General features: G+C 35.6%; 1 protein-coding gene and 1 long non-coding RNA gene across 2 annotated transcripts in view; both read right to left on the bottom strand.

The window, feature by feature from the left end:
- cnsta (consortin, connexin sorting protein a) overlaps positions 1–23,373 on the bottom strand; it is a 62,086-nt gene that overhangs the window by 6,223 nt on the left and 32,490 nt on the right. Inside the window, exon 9 of the mRNA XM_087290015.1 lies at positions 13,298–13,857. Coding sequence (XP_087146141.1) covers positions 13,298–13,857 — 560 coding nt within the window. The remainder of the gene's footprint in view (positions 1–13,297; positions 13,858–23,373) is intronic.
- LOC147839934 (uncharacterized) lies at positions 16,619–21,101 on the bottom strand. The gene is made up of 3 exons (XR_015513054.1): positions 19,562–21,101; positions 17,548–19,043; positions 16,619–17,370 (listed from the first exon to the last, which is right to left on the bottom strand). It is a non-coding gene; the product is annotated as an uncharacterized LOC147839934 (long non-coding RNA).

Raw genomic sequence — 23,373 nt, 5'->3', positions numbered from 1 at the left:
AATGTCGAGATCGACTAAAGGCAACGACTCCCTTAACGGAAAGAAAGCAGCACAGATGATGTGTAACATTACTGCAGAGCTGTTGTAAGGCAAGCATTCGTGGTTTGTTACGATCTGTTTATGTAACTATAGCAACTGCGGAGCCCGTCGCCGTATGTTGCCAGAAACCACAGTGAAAAAAACGGCACTTGAGTACGGGTGACAGATAAGATGTTTGATGCAACGATCTTAATGAAATCCGTTACTTTAGAGATTTTCCACCTTTGGGACACCCTTAAGTTAAATTACCGAAGAAGTTTCATGCAAGCGGACACAGGTGGCGATGTCACCTGCAGAGGTTGCGGGGTTGCAAGTCCGAGCGCGCAAACCTGGAGGTGCAGGTGCAAATCTGCAGCCAGACTCTTTTGCTCATTTTGGAGTCTGCTACTGTCTACTGGAGGTCACATTTCGGTCGCAGACACATACTGTGAGAGCCTTCCTGACTAAATGAATGAAATATGCTGTTTTCTATAAAGCCAAGACAGGGTGCTGAAATATAATTGACTAAACTGGCATTGGACGGGTTGAAAAACCCAAAACAAAGATAGCCATTCTGGCAGGTAACAACCTTTTTTAAAGCATAATATCTGACTTTAGTATTGTTTCTCAGATAAAGAGAATGTTCACTCGGCATGTTTCTTCTATATACAGCACCTTTAAAAAAATAAAAATAAAAAAAACAGCTCAGGATTGATTCTCTACCAAAAAACAACAACTTTCCTGTCGACTCATTTCACCCATATTTGGCCATCTCTGCCTCAACGAAAACAACAGTTTCAAGTTTCAACTGCAATTATAGTTTTCTTTTTTTGCTCTAAAAAAGCAGTTCCAGTTTTTCAGAAGAGACTAAAGCCAAAGATTTGGCTCAGTTAAAGTAAGAGGTTAAAAGCAGATAAAAAGACCCCACTGTATTTTCAATTACCTATAAAACACTGAAAGAACAATGCTTAAATGGAATAATAAACATTATTAAACCAATAAGCCACAACAATGCGTTTTTACAGTACTTTGCTTAAAGACATTATGAGGCAAGCAAATAATACACAACATCTTTAATTATAAATTAGAGACTCAACCATCTGTTTTTTTTAATCACTTGCTAAGATGATTATATATCATAAGGTAGAGGATTATACACTCACCGGCCACTTTATTAGGTATGCCTTACTAGTACCGGGTTGGACCATCCTTTTACCTTCAGAGCTGTCTTAATCCTTCATGGTATAGATCAGTGGTCACCAAACTTGTTCCTGGAGGGCCAGTGTCCTGGAGATTTTAGCTCCAACCCTAATCAAATACACCTGAACAAGCTAATCAAGGTCTTAATTGGTATACTTGAATCATCCAAGCAGGTGCGTTGAGGCAAGTTGGAGCTAAATCCTGCAGGGACACCGGCCCTCCAGGACCGAGATTGGTGACCTCTGGTATAGATTCAACAAGGTACTGGAATTCCTCAGAGAATTTGGTCCATATTGACTCGATAGCATCATGCAGTATCTGCAGATTTGTCGGCTACACATCCATGATTCGAATCTCCTGTTCCACCACATCCCAAAGGTGCTCTATTGGATTGAGTTCTGGTGACTGTGGAGGCCATTTGAGTACACTCATTGTCATCTTCAAGAAACCAGTCTGAGATGATTCATGCTTTGTGACAGGGAGCGTTCTCTTGCTGGAAGTAGCCATCAGAAGATGGATACACTGTGGTCATAAAGGGATGGACATGGTCAGCAAGCCAGGTAGGCTGTGGTGTTGACACAATGCTCAATTGGTACTAATGAGCCCAAAGTGTGCCAAGAAAATTTCCCCCACACCATTATACCACCACCAGCAGCCTGAACCATTGACACACCGCAGGATGGATCCATGCTTTCATGTTGATGACGTCAAATTCTGACCCTACTATCCGAATGTTGCAGTAAAAATCGAGACTCATCAGACCAGGCAAAGTTATTCCAATCTTCTATTGTTTAATTTTGGTGAGCCTGTGCAAATTGTAGCCTCAGCTGACAGGAGTGGCAACCGGTGTGGTCTTCTGCTGCTGTAGCACATCTGCCTCAAGGTTTGACGTGTTGTGCATTCAGAGATGCTCTTATGCATACCTCAGTTGTAATGAGTGCTCATTTAAGTTTCTGTTGCCTTTCTATCAGCTGGAACAAGTTGGGTCATTCTCCTCTGACCTCTGGCATCAACAAGGCATTTGAGCCCACAGAACTGCCGCTCACTGGATATTTTCTCTTTGTCAGACCATTCTCTGTAAAACCCAGAGATGATTGTGCATGAAAATCCCAGTAGATCAGCAGCTTCTGAAATCCTCAGACCAGCCGGCAGGCACCAACAAGCATGTCATGTTTAAAGTCTCTTAAATCACCTTTTCTTCCCCATTCTGATGCTCGGTTTGAACTGCAGCAGATAGTCTTCACCATGTCTACATGTCTTAATATATTGAGTTGCTGCCATGTGATTGGCTGATTAGTTGTATTAACGAGCAGTTGGGCGAGAGAGTACCTAATAAAGTGGGTGTATATTATGAAGATTCCATGCGCTCATGTGTCTACTTCCTTATCGTGCTTTAAAGTGCCTCTAATTTGCCATTTAAAAGGTCATTCATTTTATTTTAGAGATCTAAGGTCCATGGTCTCCCCTATCATGTGAGATCTACTCCTTCTCTAGGCATTTTTAAATCTAGACTTAAACACTATTTTTATTCTTTAGCTTTTACAGATGTCTGGATATAGTTGTAGTTTCATAGCTTGTAGAAGCTGTTTGTACATTTTGGGTAAATTTTATGGTATTTAAATATGCTTTATAAATTAATAAATGCTGTTGTCAAAAAATAAATAAAAAAAAACATTTATTTTCTTCATTAAATTTAATTATCATCATTATCATCATCAATATCATTAGCATCATATGTTTTATCTTTGCCATGATGACAGCACATGATATTTGACTAGATATTTTTCAAGACACTAGTATTCAGCTTAAAGTAAACTAATTATCATATCTGAATTTCTACTCTTCTTCTGCGCTTGTAAAAAGTGATATAAACACGGTAGCCAATTAGACATAGACCAAATTTTCAGCCATCGAAAATTATTGGCTGAAAATGGCATGTTTGGTTATCACCGAAAGGTAAAAATTACTAAAAATAGAAGCCGGAAAAAAAATTCTCTCATACACTACAGATAATTTAGACTACCCATTTCACCTATAACACATGTCTTTAAACTGGAGCACCTGGAGGAAACCTATGTGATTGCGGGGAGAACATGCAAACTCCACACAGAAACGCCAACTGATCCAGCCGAGGCTCGAACCAGCGACCTTCTAGCTGTTAGGCGACAGCACTACCTACTGCACCACCTCGTCGCCTTAAAGGTGATTTAGTGAAAATAAAAATTATTTTTCATATTTTTTAAATAAATTTGTCTTGCACTACACATTTTCAGATTTTTTTACAGTATACTGTATGTATTTAGTCGGGTACTTTTACCAACATATTTACCATTTGGTAGAGGTTGATATTTTAGAAATTATGGGATGTGTTGAAAAAAAAATGCATTGAGTGTGTTAACTAGCGACATTAAGATTTAAGAAATGCAATCCAAACATTTTTTTCTTGGTGGGACAATTAAAGGGTTAAAGATTTATTGTGCAGTATATAATTATTTGAGCAATGAAAATAATACAGTGTAATATTACATTTGATTATTTAATTTCTGTTGCTGACTACTTTGATTTTTAACTCCACAGAATATCATAAACTATTGTTTAATTTATTTATCTTTTTTCTGTATTTAACTCTCCTTTTTTGCAGAAAAAAAAATTTAAATTATGAATTCTTTACAAAATGAATTTCCTTTTTAAATATTTCCCAAATGATGGTTAACAGTGCATGGATTTTTTCCACAGGATTTCCCATAATATTTTTTTACTTATTTTTTTTTTATTTTGCTGAAAGTCTTATTTTTTATTTCAGCTAGAATAAAAGAAGTTTTTATTTTTAAAACCATTTTAAAATCAATATGATTAGCCCCTTTAAGCAATACATGTGTGTGTGTGTATATATATATATATATATATATATATATATATATATATATATATATATATATATATATATATATATATATATTGATTGTCTACAGAACAAACCATTGTTATACAATGACTTGCCCAATTACCCTAACTTGCCTAAATAACCCAGTTAAGCCTTTAAATATCACTTTCAGCTGAATACTAGTATCTTAAAAAAAATATCTAGTAAAATATTATTTACTGTCATCATGGCAAAGAAAAAAATAAATCAGTTATTAGAAATTAGTTATTGAAACTATTATGTTTAGAAATGTGGTGAAAAAAATGTTTATGTTAAAAAGAAATTGTGGAAAATATACAGGGGGCTAATAATTAAGGAGGGATAATAATTCTGACTTCAACTGTACATTAATAAATAAATCACGATAAAATAAATATATTGCAATGTCAGACCTAATAAGCAGCATGCTAAAATGAATAGGACTGAAAAAAAAACATATGCATTAATCAATTGAGTAAATAAACACTTGAGTAATTAGTCTTTCAAACATCCCACAATGTGGTGAGGCAATTGTGAAGTGGGCCATTAACAGTGTGCGATCATCATAACAGCCCGAAAATAACAGATGCTTATCATCACTCAGGAAAAATCAGTCTGATGGGAGAGAGTAAAGCCAAAGGTGACTCCTCAAATCACTCTAATGGGCCTCTTATATACTAAAACAACAACAACAACAACATCACATTGATAAGCACAGACACAATCAATAAATTAATGTCATAATGTTGTGTAAAATATACAGTAGTCACTTAATAAACAAAACTCTATGAATCTTGCTGAAGAACATTGTATAAGGAGCTACTTCTATCCGTTTATGAATATGTAGCTAATCATTATTTATTATTAAGTAACAGTGAGTTTTAATTGTTAGTTTGACATGTGACTGATTATTTTTCTAAAATTTGGAGATTATAACATTGTTGGGCAATAAAAGTATTTTTTTTTCTTTCAAAAAAATAAATACTTTCCTAATTGTTAAAGGTTTTCACGATGTTTTTTATTACATTTTGTGTAAAATCTAAATTTTGCTTTTAAAAAACGTTATAGTAATTTATCTATACAGAAAGAACACACAACTGACATTTCTAAAAGAAAAAAAAAAGTATATTAAAGATACCACTACTATTCAGAACCTAAGGTTAATTTTAATCGAAGAAAGCATTAACTACACGAGTATTTCAGAAGCTGCTGATCTACTGGGATTTGGGAACCAATCTATAGGGTTTACAGAAAATGGTCTGGAAAAAAAAAAAAGAGAATGTTCAGTGAGGGGCAGTTCTGAGAACACAAATGCCTTGTTGATGCCAGAGGTAAGAGGAGAATGGCCTGGCTGGTTCGAGATGATAGAAAAGCAACAGTCACTCAAATAATCACTTGTTACAACCGTGGTATGCAGAAGAGCATCTCTGAACACACAACACGTCCAACCTTGTGGTGGATGGGCTACAGCAGCAGAAGACCACACCGGGTGCCACTCCTGTCAGTTAAGAACAGGAAACTGAGGCTACAATTTGCACAGGCTCACCAATATTGGACAATAGAAGATTGGAAAAACGTTGCCTGGTCTGATGAGTCTCGATTTCTGCTGCAACATTCAAATGGCAGGGTCAAAATTAGTAATGTAATGTGTATTTACATAGCGCATTTATCGTGTATGGTCAGAGACCCTAAGCACTTCACAATCATGAGGGGGGGGGGTCTCTCTCCACACCACCACCAGTGTGCAGCATCCACTTGGATGATCTGATGGCAACCACAGGACAATGGCACCAGTTTGTTTACCACACACCAGCTATTGGTGGAGTGGAGAGACAGTGATAGAGCCCATTCAGTGGATGGGGATGATTGGGTGGCCGTGATGGGTAAGGGCCAATTGAAAAAAATTTGGCCAGGACACCAGGGTTACATCCCTACTCTTTACGAAAAGTGCCATGGGATTGTTAATGACCACAGAGAGTCAGGACCTCAGTTTAAAGTCTCATCCGAAAGACGGAATTTGGCGTCAACAACATGAAAGCATGGATCCATCCTGCCTTGTATCTACGGTTCAGGCTGGTGGTGGTGGTATAATGGTGTGGGGGATATTTTCTTGGCACACTTTGGGCCCATTAGTACCAATTGAGCATCGTGTCAACGCCGCAACCTACCTGAGTACTGTTGCTGACCATGTCCATCCCTTTATGACCACAGTGTACCCGTCTTCTGATAGCTACTTCCAGCAGGTGTTGTATTTTGCACTGTCTGTATGTTGCACTGTTGTTGTATTTGCACTATCTGTATTTTGTACTGTTTGGAGCCAACACCTAAGCTTTTCACTCATCATAGCACACGTGCTGCTGATGATGTGACAATAAAAGTGATTTGATTTGATTTGATTAACACGCCATGTCATTAAAGGGTCACAAAACACCAAAACACATTTTTTGTGCTGTTGACAGACGTATATGTGTCCCACACTGCTAAAAACACTATTAAGACACCTATATTTCACTAGAAAGTGTAAATTGGTTGTTTTTGCGTTATTTCAAGCAAATTCGTACTTCCGGTTTGAAACTAATTTTTGAAGCTGCGTCACGGTCATGACATAATATCGTTGTATTCCAGCGTGCAGACTGGGCGTCTGTGCCAGAGTGAGTCTTATTACGTCTTACAGTGTGATGTATTAATGCATGAGTAAGGCTTGGTTTAAACCAATCAGCGCGCTCTATTATGCAACTTTATTAATATTCATTGCTGTCAGAGTGTAGACGGCAGAGACGCCACGTTGTGTTGGCAAAACAAGTGTGAAGTGTTGCTTTTATAGTTTGCTGCAGTTAAGTTTTGTTTTCATTTTCTCTCTGTGAGATCTCAGCTGGAGACACGCGTGGATTAACAGTGTACGCAACGCTCGACAACAATAACTTACGTGTCTAAGGAGGATTATTGTTTACCTGAGAGCTGTTCTCATCTGCAAACGCTGAGATACGGATTTGCTTGTAGTCTCCTCTAAATAAAGACGCGGCTCTAGTTGCTGGTGATTGTCCTGTCTCTACAGATTTGGTAAGTGAGCGACCAGTGCTCTTTGTTTATTCAGTTCGTATTTTATTCGTATCAAACAAACTATTGCACGAGTGTAAACAAGTTAGCACTAACAGTTACAACCAAACTATAACCTCGTGTTGGATTGTGTGACCGGAATAAAACACGCGGCTTTCTGACACTACCTGCCGTGTGCATCTAAGTTTCCGGGAAATGCTGAGTTTTTTTTTCTCTCATTCGCCGTGCGGTATCAAACATTGCATGAAAAATACACGCTTAGAGCAGTTCCTCGAATCAAATATCACGTTTGTCGGGAGGGAAATGAATGAATTCCCTGAATGAAAGAGCCAAACTGCAGTTAAAGTCCACCATTTAATAATTTGGCAAATAATTCGACTACAGATGTCCATGTAAACACAGTCACATTGTCCGCTGTGGTTGTGTGTTTTGACTCTGAAATTCAGCGCGCCCAAATAGACACTCCCACACCAAGCCTCTTTTCTTCCTCCGACACTCCCCCCTAAACAGAGCTGGACACGCCCACTTTTCTGACTTTTTCCAAAGTACAGGTGTGAAAACACCCTGCTGAAACGAGGGGGTTTCATGGCCCTTTAAGCGCCAATAATTTCAGACTGGTTTCTTGAACATGACAATGAGTTCACTGTACTCAAATGGCCTCCACAGTCACCAGATTTCAATCCAATAGAGCATCTTTGGGATGTGATGGAACGGGAGATTTGCATCATGGATGTGCAGCCAACAAATCAGCAGCAACTGTGTGATGCTATCATGTCAATATGGACCAAAATCTCTGGGGAATATTTCCAGTACCTTGTCGAATCTTTTATCATGAGTGATTAAGGCAGTTCTGAAGGTAAAAGGGGGTCCATCCCAGTACTAGTAAGGTGCACCTAATAAAGTGGCCGGTGAGAGTATTTCAAATGAAAGCTTTTATTTATTTATTTATTTTTTTTGAACATTCTATTCTTTAGAAAAATCTGAACCATGTAGAGAAGCTGTCAACATCACAAAAATATTCAGCCACACAAACTTTCTATAATAATATATTGAAATAAAAAAGCCAGAAATAACACATGCTTATCATCGCTAAAGAAAACTCTAAAGCTAAAGAGGACTCCTTGATCCCCTCCAATGCTTCCGAAACCATCTGATGATATAGCAGACATACGGACATCAGCTAATGTCTATCTGTGGTCATTCAGCATTAATAGCCACAAAAGGCCATAATAAGTCCAGCACTAACCAGATCACGAAGATCGATTCTGCACACACTGAAATAATAACATCGATCTATTAATGCACTTCCAAGATGCTGCCATTATTTGTGATTCAACAGAGATTCAACATTTTTATCATGTTAATGCATCAATTCCTCAAATAATCACTTTAAACCTACAGTGGATATACAAACAGTTGTCACTAAATCACTAAAACTCTATCCATCTTGCAGAAGAACATTGTCTCCGAACTAAGAAGTTTTATGCCGATGTCCAGCTTTGTGTGTTTATGTGCATCAAGTCTTTTACAGCTGAACTAATAAATAATACTTGAATATTGCATGTTATGATAGAAACATCTTTTGATTCATGATTTCCAGGTTAGTAAATTCAGTCTGATAAAAAAAAAAGCGTCAAAACTTGATTATGCTGAGCACAACTAGATCCGCAAGCACATCACGTTTCTCAATATGCTCTCGACCTTTCCAAGAAAAGGAAACGTTTAGACAAATACGTTCAAAAGTCAAACCATTTTAACTAGCTAACAGATCTGACAACTGACGGCACAGGCTGAAGGTCACAATCCACCTGCACACTGATAAACAGGCCTATGCTGAGTCACAATCACATGCAACATCTGTTCTGGCGCACAAAAAAAATAGTGTATTTTTATTTTTTTTTTACAAATGTATTTACCAGCTGATGATTTTTTTTTTTCCTACAACGATGTCTCTTGTACATCGTCTTATCATCTTTTGGGGAAAAGCCTGTGTCATTTCTCGGTCGAAAAAATGTCTGATAGAAGAGATTAAAGCCAAATGGGACTAATCAAATCACTCTGATGGGCCTCTTATATACAAAAAACAACAACATCCCATTAAATAAGCGCAGACACGATCAATAAGTTAAAGTTGAAAAACATTGCATCTGAAGCTAAATCTATCTGTTAATGGATAGGTAGTTTATTATTAAATATTATTAAGTTACACAGTGAGTTTTATTTTGACGTGTGACTGATTATGTTTGTAATAACTGGAGATTATAACATTGTTGGGCAATAAAATCATTTTTAACACATAGTTTTTTATTGTTATATGGTATCATGCTTTTTCTTTATTAAATATAATGTAAAAACTACAAATTTTGTATATAAAAATAAAATACATTCTTTATATATAAATAAAACAACAGACATTTGTAGAAAAATGTATTAAAGATGACTTTTGTAAATGAATAGAGACTGATACTTTAAGATGCAAGATTTAATGTAAGATATAGGATGAAAGAAATGTTTTGCTTTTGTGAGATGTTTTGGGCGACGCAGAGGCGCAGTAGGTAGTGCTGTCGCCTCACAGCAAGAAGGTCGCTGGTTCGAGCCTCAGCTCAGTTGGCGTTTCTGTGTGGAGTTTGCATGTTCTCCCTGCGATCGCGTGGGTTTCCTCCGGGTGCTCTGGTTTCCCCCACAGTCCAAAGACATGCAGTACAGGCGAATTGGGTAGGCTAAATTGTCCGTAGTGTATTAGTGTGTGAACGAGTGTGTGTGAATGTTTCCTAGAGATGGGTTGTGGCTGGAAGGTCATTCACTGCGTAAAAATGTGCTGGATAAGTTGGCGGTTCATTCCGCTGTGGCGACCCCAGATTAATAAAGGGACTAAGCCGACAAGAAAATGAATGAATGAATGAATAAAGCTGTTTTGAACATTCTGTTCTTTAAAAAAACAGACACATGAAACACTAATATTAAATGTTGATGCTGAATCACTGATATGTGTTGGCTCGCACTGAGTCACAGTTCTACTGTTCAATTTCAATTTCAAAGGTTTATTTTGTTTTGAGCAGCTGGAAGGGTATCTGCTGCGTAAAAAATATGCTGGATAAGTTGGTGGTTCATTCCGCTTGCGGTTACCCCTTATTAATCAAGGGATTAAGCCAAAAAGAGAATGAATGAATAATATATATAACCCTAAACTATATAATCCCAACTCAACATTGCAGATCCTGCAATGTGACTATTGTGTATGTGCACACTGATATCGATGCTGAGATGATATATTGTGCAGCCCTACTTTACTTTACTTTTTAAATCTTTACATCTTTTTTAACCCGTTTTAACACATTTGTAATCCGTTTCTACACATTTTAATTTTTCGTTGTTGTTTTTGCCCCTTTTTTTTTGCATATTTAGAGATTATTTTGATTCTTTCAAACTTCTTGTTATTTTAAAACACTTTGTTTAAATGTCTGAATTGTGCTATATGAATATTACAGTTTTTAATTTGCAGAGCAACTGTTTTTAACAATATAAACAACAAGAAATTATTGAGCATTCATTTAAAGCATGAAATTTATATATCAAAAAGAAAATGGTTATTTTTTTAAAACTGCAATAAGATTTATTAATGTTATTATTGTCTTTTTGTATACATTCTTCCATTAAATGCAAGCTTGCTGATCTTACCTAACAAAAATATTATAAGCTTCCTACTGCCTCCAAATGTTTGAGCAGTATAGTGAAAGAGAAGCAAAATCAAGAAGCCTAATGCTGAAATCAAGATTCTCCCCTTAAAGCAGCAGCAGCAGCAGCACATCACATGTTTGTGACTGGAGCACAAAGGCCTTTAAGACAGTGGATATTTGGCTGATGAAGGTTTGCATTGTGCTGCCAGAGAGCAGCTCTGCAGAACCCATTGTTGATTGTCTGATGGAGGGCGGAAGTGTCATCATCACATCACACAATCATCATATTCAGGGGAAAGTTCAGTCTTCAGGTCACCCAGTGTCTAAAATCACTGCTGAAATTGCCATATCTATTATGTATCATGTATAAGCTTATCAGATGCTGCATCACTACAGTGACTTACAGAAACGCAGAATAAATTATTACCACAACCTGGAGGTGAAATCACATAAAAAGAACACACACAAAAAAAAATGATAATGATGCTAAAATAATCTAGGTTGTGGAAATTAAAAATTCATCCAAAACAAAAAAACATGATTGGCTATGCTTGCCAATTTGGAAATGTGGTTCAAGCAAATACACACACTACCTGACAAATGTCTTGTCGCCTATCCAAGTTTTAGGAACAACAAATAATAACTTGGCTGCATCCATACATCTCTGCAATGTGTTCGCGTGGGTTTCCTCTGGGTGCTCCGGTTTGCCCCACAAGTCTAAAGACATGCGCTAGGTGAATTGGGTAAGCTAAAATTGTTCATATTGTATGAGTGTGAATAAATGTGTAAGGGTGTTTCCCAGTGATGGGTTGCAGCTGGAAGAGCATCTGCTGTGTAAAACATATGCTGGATAAGTTGGCGATTCATTCTGCTGTGGTGACCCAAGATTAACAAAGGGACCGAAAAATGAATAAATTTATATATATATATATATATATATATATATATATATATATATATATATATATATATATATATATATATATATATATAATGTTTATTATATATTTACATATGAAATAAATATTATATATTTATATAATAAACAAAATCCATATTTATTGATACAACAATAATAATCATAATTATAATAATAATAATAATAACAAGGATAATTACAAATATATCATTATTTTATTTTATTATTATTTTTTGTTGCCACAAACAAGTTTCTAATGACAATTTCTCAGTTTAATATAAGTAATATATTAATATAAGCAATTAGTTCAGCTTAGTTTTTCATTAAAAACCATACAATAGTTATGTTTAATTAAATCATTACATTTTATAATTGTCAATTAAAAGATTATTAAAATGGTTAAAATGATTTTAATATTGCAGTTTTTTTCAATCTATTCAATCTGTAAAAATCATAATTACGGTTTAGGTTGACTTGTATTAAACCTGGAATTTTCCTTTCAAATCCTGACTTCATTGAAGTTACTGTAAGATGAGGTAAGGCAACATCACTATGACATCACTGGATGCTATCATAATGATGTCAGTAACCTTTACATCTTGAAAAATTCAGCTTCAAAATTAACCATTATAAAAAGTTATGTGCATTTTCTTAACGTTAATATATGAAAAATGAAGAGACCACTTAGAAACCCTCCATATCTCTGGATTCAGTGTATTTTTTGCTATTTTTTATCATTCACATATTTTAATTCTAGCCTTATAGTTGAAACAAGACTAATTAAACTAATTTATTTTTCCTTGATTTTTATTTTAAAATAAGTAAATGAAGTTTCAATAACCTGGAATTGAAATGAATAAAGTATAATTATTTGACTGTTTATTTAAAAATAAAATGTTTAGAAGTCTTGCAAAACAATAAAAGAAACAAATTTGAATCCCTATAATTCAACTTAAAGTGATTAAATGAATAGAAAACAAAATATTTAACTAATTTATTTTATTCCTTTATTTTTACTTAAAAAATATTTATACTACTCAATTAAAAATAAGCATTTTTAAAACTTTTTAAAATAATTGTTTTTAAGTCTTGCAAAACAATAAAACAAACAATTCAAACAATGAAAATAAAATTAAACTAATTCATTTTGATTATTATTTAAAAATTACTAAAAGTTTCAATAACCTGGAATTGGACTATATATATATATATATATATATATATATATATATATATATATATATATATATATATATATATATATATATATATATATATATATATATATATATAAAATTTTCAGACTAATATATACTTTATTTTTATCTAAATAATATATATTTATTTAGATAAAAATAAAGTATACAAATATATATTTTACTTGCAAAACATTAAAACAAACACATTTTTAATTGCTACATTTGAACTTAAGAGCTCTTAAGTGAATAAGAAAAAGTCTCAAAGAAAAGTCATGACAAGCACAAACTCATAATGGACAGACTTTAAAAAAAATCAGTCACTCACCTCTTCCACCTGTATGCGTTTGGCCATATCATCCAGCATGGCCACATTCATAAAATCAAGCCCGTTTCCATTCTCCTCCATCTCCATTTCCGCCGTAATCTCCAAAACCTCCTGCTCCAGCACTTCCCCATCTTCTCCTCCTCCCTCCTCCTTCACTGACTCCTCAACATTACCTCCATCGTCCATCTCGGTGTGTGGGACGTCCTGCCCCGTGTCTACAGTGTCCCCCGTCCCCTCCATCAGCACTGCAGGGCCGATGGTGTCCGTCTGGGGCCGCTGGTCTGCTGGAGAGACGTCCATTGGCGCCTGTGCTTCTGCATGGTTCTGTGAATCTGGTACATTGACTTTCTGCTCACAGTCTGGAGAGGAGGAGCTGTCCGTCACTGCTGAGGGGGAAAAGGAAGTGGGCATGGCCAACAAAGACAGGGTGGGTGTAGTGGGAGTGGCTGTTGAGGAGGGGGTGTGGTCATGCTGCCGTTGTGGGCCGGAACTGCTACAGTCTTCAGGCTGACTGAGCTCCTGCTGTGCTTCAGATGAGCTCGGATCCTCCATAACATTCCCTGTTTAATATTAGAAGAAAAGTTTTTTTAGTTCTACTTTATTTAACATTATTTAACTTTTTTTAACAACATTTAACATTAATAATTTTCTATGTTATAAGAATAATAGTAATAATAATAATAATAATACAATGTATTAACAAATGTACATTTTACTCTTAACATTACAAAAATTACAGGGTTTCCGAAGGTTGCACCAAGTACAATTTAAGACTTTTAAGACCTTTTTAAGACCACGAAGATTGAAAATTCAGATGTATACAGCAATAAACGCTAGGATTTTTTAATGGCCAAGCAGAAGTTTTTTTTCTCCTTTCTAATTAGTTATTTCTTATGCTTCATATTACTTATATAATAACTTATATATTTTAAATAAACTGTCAAAACAAGCAGAACCTAGATGTGTACAAAAACTGTTAAAAAACTAAATGTATGCACAACAGACTGCTCTAATAATAGTTATTAATATAGTTTGGCTAAAGATTTTATTGAAATGTATTGTTGGTGACTGGATATGTGTTGGATCTTTAAGGTAGCTTTACATTTATTTATTAATTTTTCTACTGCTTAGCCCCTTACTTATCAGGGGTCGCCACAGCGGATTGAACCTCCAACTACTATAGCATATGTTTTACACAGTGGATACCCTTCCAGCTGCAACCAAGTACTGGGAAAGATAGCTTCACACAAAAAAGGAAAATTAAGACCCATTTAAAATGATTTAAGACCAACAAGGCAATATTTCAGTGAATTTAAGACTTTAAGACCTAAAATTGTGTTTTTAAAATGTAGGACTTTAAGACCCCGCGGATACCCTGAATTAGAGAGCTATTTTAACTCAATTTTGCAGCATTAAAAAAATGTATGTACATTTCACTCAAGACATGTTACAAAAATGTGTCCTCCATTTTTAACAGAGCTTATAATTTCTTCATAGTTTCACACAATGTTTATTACCCACATTTATATCAAATAAGAAATCTAAATACATTCTCACTTGAAATAAACCTTTATATGAAGTGGCCTTAACTAATATGCACTTACATAGGAATTAATAGTTTGTTACAATGTACTTGTGTAAATACATGCATTTACTGTGTACTTATGCTTGATTAAATACATTTATGTAATTACATCTGTAATTAACTTTAGTAATAACATTTGTATATACACTTTTGACCATCCCTTACACCTTAACCTACCCTTAAACCTACCCATACCACCAAACCTTTCCATAACCCAACCCCTATCCCAACTCAAAAGCACCACAAGTGTTCTCAAATACATTATAAACACAGTAAGTACATTGTATCTATTTTTTTGATGTAAGTACATAATAGTTAAGGACAATTGATATAAAGTGGGACCATCTTTTCTTTTCTTATTAGGTAAATAGCCATTTTTGCTTTTCCAACAAGAAAACTATTTGAGAAAGATATTTGAGAGTCTGATAAAAAAAATGTTTTCAAACTAAATATTTTATTACATATACACAATAGTCCCTTTCACACAGTGATAGCGGTAAATATCCGGAAAATTACTAGAAAGACTTTACCGGTAAATTCAATAAATGTAAAAGTTCACACAGGCAAGAGCATTCCAGAATTTTTTTCCATAAAAGACCGTTCACACATCTATTCTAAAATACCAGTAAATTCTAAGATCATTAACCAGACATGGCCTCTAAAGGGCTGCGCTTGTATTAGTAAACATTAAAGGGGTCGGGCTTTTGTTGGTGGTTTCACTTTTATTTAAAGTTTTAGCATTCATGCAGCTGCTTTAGTCCCAGACACATCCAAAGGTAGAAGAGCGCACCGCAGCTAAATGTTTACACATTAGGCTACATTACAAATTCTGTGGATGGATAAGTATTGTAAACAACTTAGATGAAAACATGGAGGAACACTTTCATTCACCCGCTGCTTCACGTGCACAAGCGTCAAGCAACTGAAGTAGAACTTAAAGGTAAACTCACAGCGGTTTATCATAAGCATTTTATCGACAATTGTATACACAGTGGGTATACAGAATGAACATAGGAACGTTATCTGAATAACATCCTGCAGCTAATGTATCTGGGAAAATATTTAGCAAGGCTTTTATTTTCACAAACAGTGCGGATGTGAATGCGTCTTGTTTTGATTGGCCAATGCAGACAACTCATGTCAGCGTGTTCCATGCATGAACAAACTTTCTCCAGTAATTTTCCTTCACATAGAGTAGCGCTCGGGCAAATTACCGGGAATGTTACAACTTCTCTCTCGAAAATTGCCAAAATTAATTTACCGTTTTTTTTTTTTCAAAAATGGACTGTTCACACATGACCCTATTTTAGAAAATTCACGGAAAGTTTCCAGAAAGATCTGTATGTGTGAAAGGAACTATTATGTGCATTAATATTTATATATTTTAACTCTAGCTTTATGTTTAAAATATAACTAAATAAAATAATATTTATAAAATAAAACAGTTTTACTATTGAATTAAAATACTTAAAAAAAACTTATGGAAGTTAATAAAACCAATCTAGTTTATTTTTCACTAAATTAAAAATCAATTACAAACATTTTGTTGCTAGATGTAAAAAAATGCAGTCTTTATGTTTTTTTTTAAATGAATGTACTGCTAATAAGTAATACTTCAATGCTTTAATGTACACACACACTACATTTTGGGACAAATTCTAAACATTTCATAAACGTTTCATGAAATTAAATGGTCATATAAAATAATGAAATTATTAATGTATTCAATTTTTTTTCAATAATCCAAATAAATGAACAGGCTGATGTAGATAATGTAGATCAGGGGTGCTCAACCCTGTTCCTGGAGATCTACCTTCCTGCAGATTTCAGTTGCAACCCAAATCAAACACACCTGCCTGTAATTATCAAGTGCAGTTCAGGTCCTAATTAATTGGTTCAGCTGTGTTTGATAAGGATTGGAGCTGAAATCTGCAGGAAGGTAGATCTCCAGGAACAGGGTTGAGCACCAATGATGTAGATTATAATACAAATATAGGTGTAATAATGAATATAATATGCAATAGCCGATTGGAATTAAAAGGGTAGCAATTTTAAGGCTGTATCCAAAATTGCCCCTATACCCTTGAGCAGCCACTTCAAGTGGTGTCCGACATCATAGTGGAGATTAAGTGCACTCAATTAATCCCAGAATACTTCGTAATAATGAATCTAAAACCCAATACACTCGACAGCTAGAAAATACCCATAATACACTGTGACAGTTTACGTGGTGAATTAATTTCCGCATTTGATCACAAGATGTCATTTAAAGCGCAATCCTATTGGTGTAGGTTTCCCAATAAAATATTATTTAGTTAAAGCAATGCTTGTATGCATGACAAAAATCAAAATACTTTGTTTCATTACTGAGAGAAAACAAGCTGAGTGTTAAATAACTATGACAGGGTCTGACCAAGAGGTATAAAATATAATCATTTATAAACCAGTGAAGCACAAATACAACAGCATACCTTCAGGAGTGCTCGTGCTCGTGCTCAAACTCACTCACTCACCTCACTCACTCACTCACTCACTCACTCACTCACCTCACTCACTCACTCACTCACTCACTCACTCACTCACTCACTCACTCACTCACTCACTCACTCACTCACTCACTCACTCACTCACTCACTCACTCACCTCACTCACCTCACTCACTCACCTCACTCACCTCACTCACTCACTCACTCACTCACTCACTCACTCACTCACCTCACTCACTCACTCACTCACTCACTCACTCACTCACTCACTCACTCACTCACTCACTCACTCACTCACTCACTCATTTCATTCACTCCTTCAAGAGGATTATACTAGTTGACAAGTATAAGGAATAGTGAATGAGGGTATATAGGTGATTTTGGATACAGCATTACACTTTTCAATTTAGCGCAGCACTGACACAAATTAGTTTGAGTACTAAGATGACATGGGATTCTTGATGTCCCTGAAGCGCACCTGCAGCACTCAGTCTGATTCCTTTAAGTTGAATGACCATCAGACCCTCGTGTTCAACATAGCGAATCAATATTAGACGATCAATCACTATCAATAGAGCCAGACCCTGTGGTCTGAAGGCCTACCGATCAATAATGCAGAACTCACTGATGACTGACTGCCGTCTACTCTCTGTGGGGCCACGGAGTGACGACAGGCTGATAAAACCACACTCTCCCTGCTGAATAACTACAGTTTAAGGCAGATTTTCCAGAACGTCAGTCAGACATGGTTATGAAGTTCATTATTGTCTTTATTAGACACTGTTATTTCAAACAGATGCACTCACTATCCAAGTATCCATCCTGACTTTAAGTGAATCTTTTCAATGTTCAAAAATATTATGTATATTGTTGGTATGGAAAAGTATTTAGACCCCTAAATATATCACTTTTTGTTATATTGCAGCCATTTGCTAAAATCATTTAAGAAAATATTTGTTTCCTCTTAATTGTACATACACCACCCCATATTGACAGAAAAACACAGAATTGTTAACATTTTTGCAAATTAATTTATTATTGGGGGTCTCTGCCATTCCCCCTTGTAGATCGTCTTCAGTTCTGTCAGGTTGGATGGTAAACGTTGGTAGACTGCCATTTTAGGTCTCTCCAGAGATGCTCAATTGGGTTTAAGTCAGGGCTCTGGCTGGGCCACTCAAGAACAGTCAGGGAGTTGTTTTAAAGCCACTCTTTATTTTAGCTGTGTACTTAGGGTCAATAGCCCCTTTCACACAGTGATACCGGTAAATATCCAGAAAATTTCTGGAATGACTTTACCGGTAAACTCAAAAAAGCGCTGTTCACACAGGTGAGGACGTTATGGAATTTTTCCGGAAAAGACCACTCACACATCCATTCCAAAATGCCGGTAAATTCTGACATCACTAACTAGAAATGAGCTCTAAATGGCTGGGCTTGTGTTTGTAAACATTTGACTACATTACAAACTCTGTGGATGGATCAGTATTGTGAACAACTTCGATGAAATATAGAGAAACACTTTCGCATGTCGGGATGTACAGGAAATGTGTGTGCGCTTATCGGCTGTTTCACGGGCACACACAAAGCTTAAAGGTAAACAAACAACGGCTTATCATAAGCATCTTATCGATAATTATTTACACGATTGGCATTAAGATGAACATATAAGCGTTATCTTGTGTTCCATGTATGAACAAACTTTCTCCAGTAATTTTCCTTCACATAGAGTAGCGCTCGGGCAAATTACCGCGAATGTTACAACTTCTCTTTCTTGAAAATTGCCAAAACGAATTTACCGTTTTTTTTTTTTTCAAAAATGGACTGTTCACACATGACCCTATTTTAGAAAATTCACGGAAAGTTTCCAGAAAGATCTGTATGTGTGAAAGGAACTATTATGTGCATTAATAATTTATATATTTTAACTCTAGCTTTATGTTTAAAATATAACTAAATAAAATAATTTTTATAAAATAAAACAGTTTTACTATTGAATTAAAATACTTAAAAAAAACTTATGGAAGTTAATAAAACCAATCTAGTTTATTTTTCACTAAATTAAAAATCAATTACAAACATTTTGTTGCTAGATGTAAAAAATGCAGTCTTTATGTTTTTAAATGAATGTACTGCTAATAAGTAATACTTATAAACATATAATACTTATAAACATATAAGCGTTATCTGACTAACATCTGACTAACATCCAGCAGCTAAATATGTCTGGTAAAATATTCAAAGGCTTTTATTTTCATAAACCGCGCCGACGTGAATGCGTCTGATTGTTCTGATTGGCTAAAGCAGACGTCTCACGTCAGAACGTTCCAGACATGCACGCGCTCTTTCGGGCAATCTTCCTTCTGCATTACCACAGCGCAGCATTCCGGCAAAATACCGGTAATATTACAACTTCTCTTTCCGGAAAATAGCCAGAACGAATTTACCGGTATTTTCAAAAAGGGCCTGTTCAAACATACAAACCAAAGGTCTGTATGTGTGAAAGGGGCTATTGTCTTGTTGGAAGGTAAGCCTTCGACCCAGTCTGAGATCCTGAGCACTCTGGAGAAGGTTTTCGTCCAGGACATTCCAGTATTTGGCCTGTACTATTCATCTTTCCCTCGATTGCAGCCAGTCGTCCTGTCCCTGCAGCTGAAAAACACTCCTGCAGCATGATGCTGCCACCACCATGCTTCACTATTGGGACTGTATTATTAAGCAGGTGATAACAAGTGCCTGGTTTTCTTTACACATACAGCTTAGAATTAAGGCCAAAAAGTTCCATCTTGGTCTCATTAGACCAGAGAATCTTATTTCTCACCATCTATAAGCCTTCAGGTATTTCACACAGGTGAAAACACCCTGCAGCCTTTCATGAGTTGGGCCACTCTTCCATAAAGCCTTAACTAGTGGAGGGCTGCAGTGATGGTTGACTTTCTACAAATTTCATCTATTTCCCGATTTCATCTCTGGAGCTTGACCACAATGAACTCTCACAGAGGCTCTTTTCCCCTGATAGCTCAGTTTGGACAGATGTCTAAACGTCTTCCATTTAAAGATTATGGAGGCCATTGTGTTCTTAGGAAACTTAAGTGCAGCAGAATATGTTTGTAACCTTGGCCAGATCTGTGCCTTGCCACAAATCAGTCTCTGAGCTCTTCATGTAGTTCCTTTGACCTCATGATTGTCATTTGTCAGACATGCATTGAGCTGTAAGGTCTTATATAAACAGGTGTGTGGCTTTCCTAATCAAGTCCAATCAGTCTAATCAAACACAGCTGGACTCAAGTGAAAGTGTCGAACCATCTTAAAGCTGCGGTCACACTGCACTTTTCTCCCCATAGACTTCCATTCATTCGCAACCGAAAACATAAGGTCATGCGGCAAGTTTCGCAGACCAAACATGAACCAATCGCTTGCTTCTTTAAATGTCTAATCATCTTGTTTAATTCCGCCCCTTTTTACAGAGCCATACAGCAGAAATTCATAAGCTTAAACTCTAGTGTTACAGCGGCATAAGGATGATCAGAAGAAATGGACAGCACCTGAGTTAAAAATAAGAATGTCACACAAATAGGATCTGAATACTTAGAACCATGTGGTTTTTCAGTTTTTCTTTTTAAATAAACTGTAAAAATGACAACAGTTCTGTATTTTTCTGTCAATATGGGGTGCTGTGTGTACATTAATGAAGAGGAAAATGAACTGAAATGATTTTAGCAAATGGCTGCATTATAAAAAATAAATAAATAAATAAATAAATAAATAAATAAATAAATAAATAAATAAATAAATAAATAAATAAATAAAATTAAAAATTAAAAAATTAAAAATCAAAAATTAAAAAATGTAAAAAAAATTAAAAGGTAAAAAATTGAAGGGGGTCTGAACACTTTCCGTACTCACTGTATGTAAATAAGGGCTGACCAGTAGCTTTTGATGTGAAGGGTCCTTTTCTGCTGGAGATACTGCTATCCTAAAAACAACTTTACAAAAAAAAGCTAACATATACCATAGGAACAGTATATCAGAAAATTTCTGCAGTTTTAAAACCATGACTTTTTTTAAAACCACGGTAAACCTTGAAGCTAATTATGGTCCCATGCCTACACCAGAGAATCAGAAACCAGAGTTCAAGCCGACCTCATCAGAGGACATGATATTAGGATGAACTTTTAGACCGGAATTCTGCATGAACCATCAGGTCCAACACTATCAATCTCTAACTTCAGCATCGGAGAGGGCAAAGGCAATAAAGATTCCTGCCTTAACAGACCCCAGAACAGCTGCTTCAAGACTAAGAAAAAGAGTGTGCGGTGCTGCCATGCCTGGAGTGTAAAAGTGAAACCGGGTCATGCAACTCAATGCGGGTAACAGGGTGTTCAGGTAACAGAGCCAGCGAGAAAGAGCTCATCAATAAAGCATGCTCTGGAGGGACAGCAGGGAACTCTAACTCTGTTTGTGTTCCTCAAGACGGCGACATGGGGTTCGCCCCGTCCACAGATGAGGAGACAACCTTTCTTCAAAAGATGTTTTCAGGCGAGACAATATAGCAAGAAAGACCTGTTAGATGCACCTGTTAACTTTGACATTTTCAGCTTATTGGCTTTTTATTTTTTAGGAATCTTTTTGTAATGTTTTTCTTACACTGTCAAAAAGATCTGTTCAATTCATATTTTTAATATGAAGCTGTACAATATTATGTTTGTACATATACATTAGATTAGTCAGTACTGAAGCCAAATCTGGAGGTTATCTGACAGAATAATTTACGATAACGGTCCAAAAACAAGTACAGCTAAATGTAAAGAAAAATATTAAATACCAATAAAAAAAGTGGAAAAAAAAACAAGTTGAAAAATTTGGTTGAAATTTTGTAGGTTGTCATTTTTTTCTGCAATATTTTGCTTGAATTTAATCGTATTATCTTTCAATTTCTAAACTTGTTTGGTGACTAAATATTATTTTAATAAATATATCTGTTTAATAAATCTGTTTTGTTTAAATGCACCAAAATGCATAGCCTATATTTACTGAAAAATGGACAAACATATTCATTTTCAAAATGGGGTGTACTCAATTATGCTAAGCACTCACACTATGCTAGCCGAACTGTGCCCAGGTCCGTTTCCCAGTTCGTTTGAGAAGTGCGAGTGCTCTGAATTGGGCTCAGGCGCGGTTCAGTTAGGCTTTGACATGGTACACTTATAGTGTAAGTGCAAGCGCGCCTGAGTCTGAAACTGAAGATGAGACGTGACTTTTAAGTTACTGTTTGATATGGAGTTATTAATCATTCTTACTGTTCAATGAACACAAACTGTCGTAGATTATTAAAGATGCAAACCCCTAGCAGCACATCAGCTGCACCTTTAGCAAACCTCCTAATTTCTGCAGAACGAGGACTTTATGATTATTTATGAGCGTCAAAAGTGGCTTGTCTATTCTGCAAAATATTTGACTGCGTGTCACTGCATCCCAAACAACTAAAACGATATAACTAAAGAAATCTCCTCTGTGCTGAGCGAGAGCGATTCTTATTGAACAGCGCATCATCGATGAAGTAAGCGTGCTCAGGAGCGAATGCAATGTGAAGAATAAATAGAAGAATAAATAATATTTTAAACATGAAAAACAATTACTTAAAATCAAAATAGTATTTTAAGACATTTTATTTGCCCAAATAGGTGCAGACTTAGTTTTTCCAAACGTTAACAGTTAAGGTTCAACTACGGTAAAATAAATAAAAAATAAAATAAATAACATGCGTCACTTTTTTTAAGATAAGATTTTTATTATGCAATTCCTAATGCAAGCAAATCAACCAGGAAAGTACAGTGATAACTATCTATTTTTTTTTCCCATTTTGACCTGAAATCTCGCCTTAATATTTTAAAGGATCAACATCAACAAATTAACATTAAGCTATTATCGCCAACACTATGCAAATGTATCCAATAGTTCACACTTTAGTTCAGTAAATAGAGAAATACACTCACCTGAGCTAGAAA

The sequence above is a fragment of the Danio rerio genome, chromosome 17 (genome assembly GCF_052040795.2).
Source record: "Danio rerio strain M-AB ecotype USA chromosome 17, GRCz13ab, whole genome shotgun sequence".
Classification (NCBI taxonomy): Eukaryota; Metazoa; Chordata; class Actinopteri; order Cypriniformes; family Danionidae; genus Danio; species Danio rerio.
This window is presented reverse-complemented; position numbering and strand designations above follow the sequence as displayed.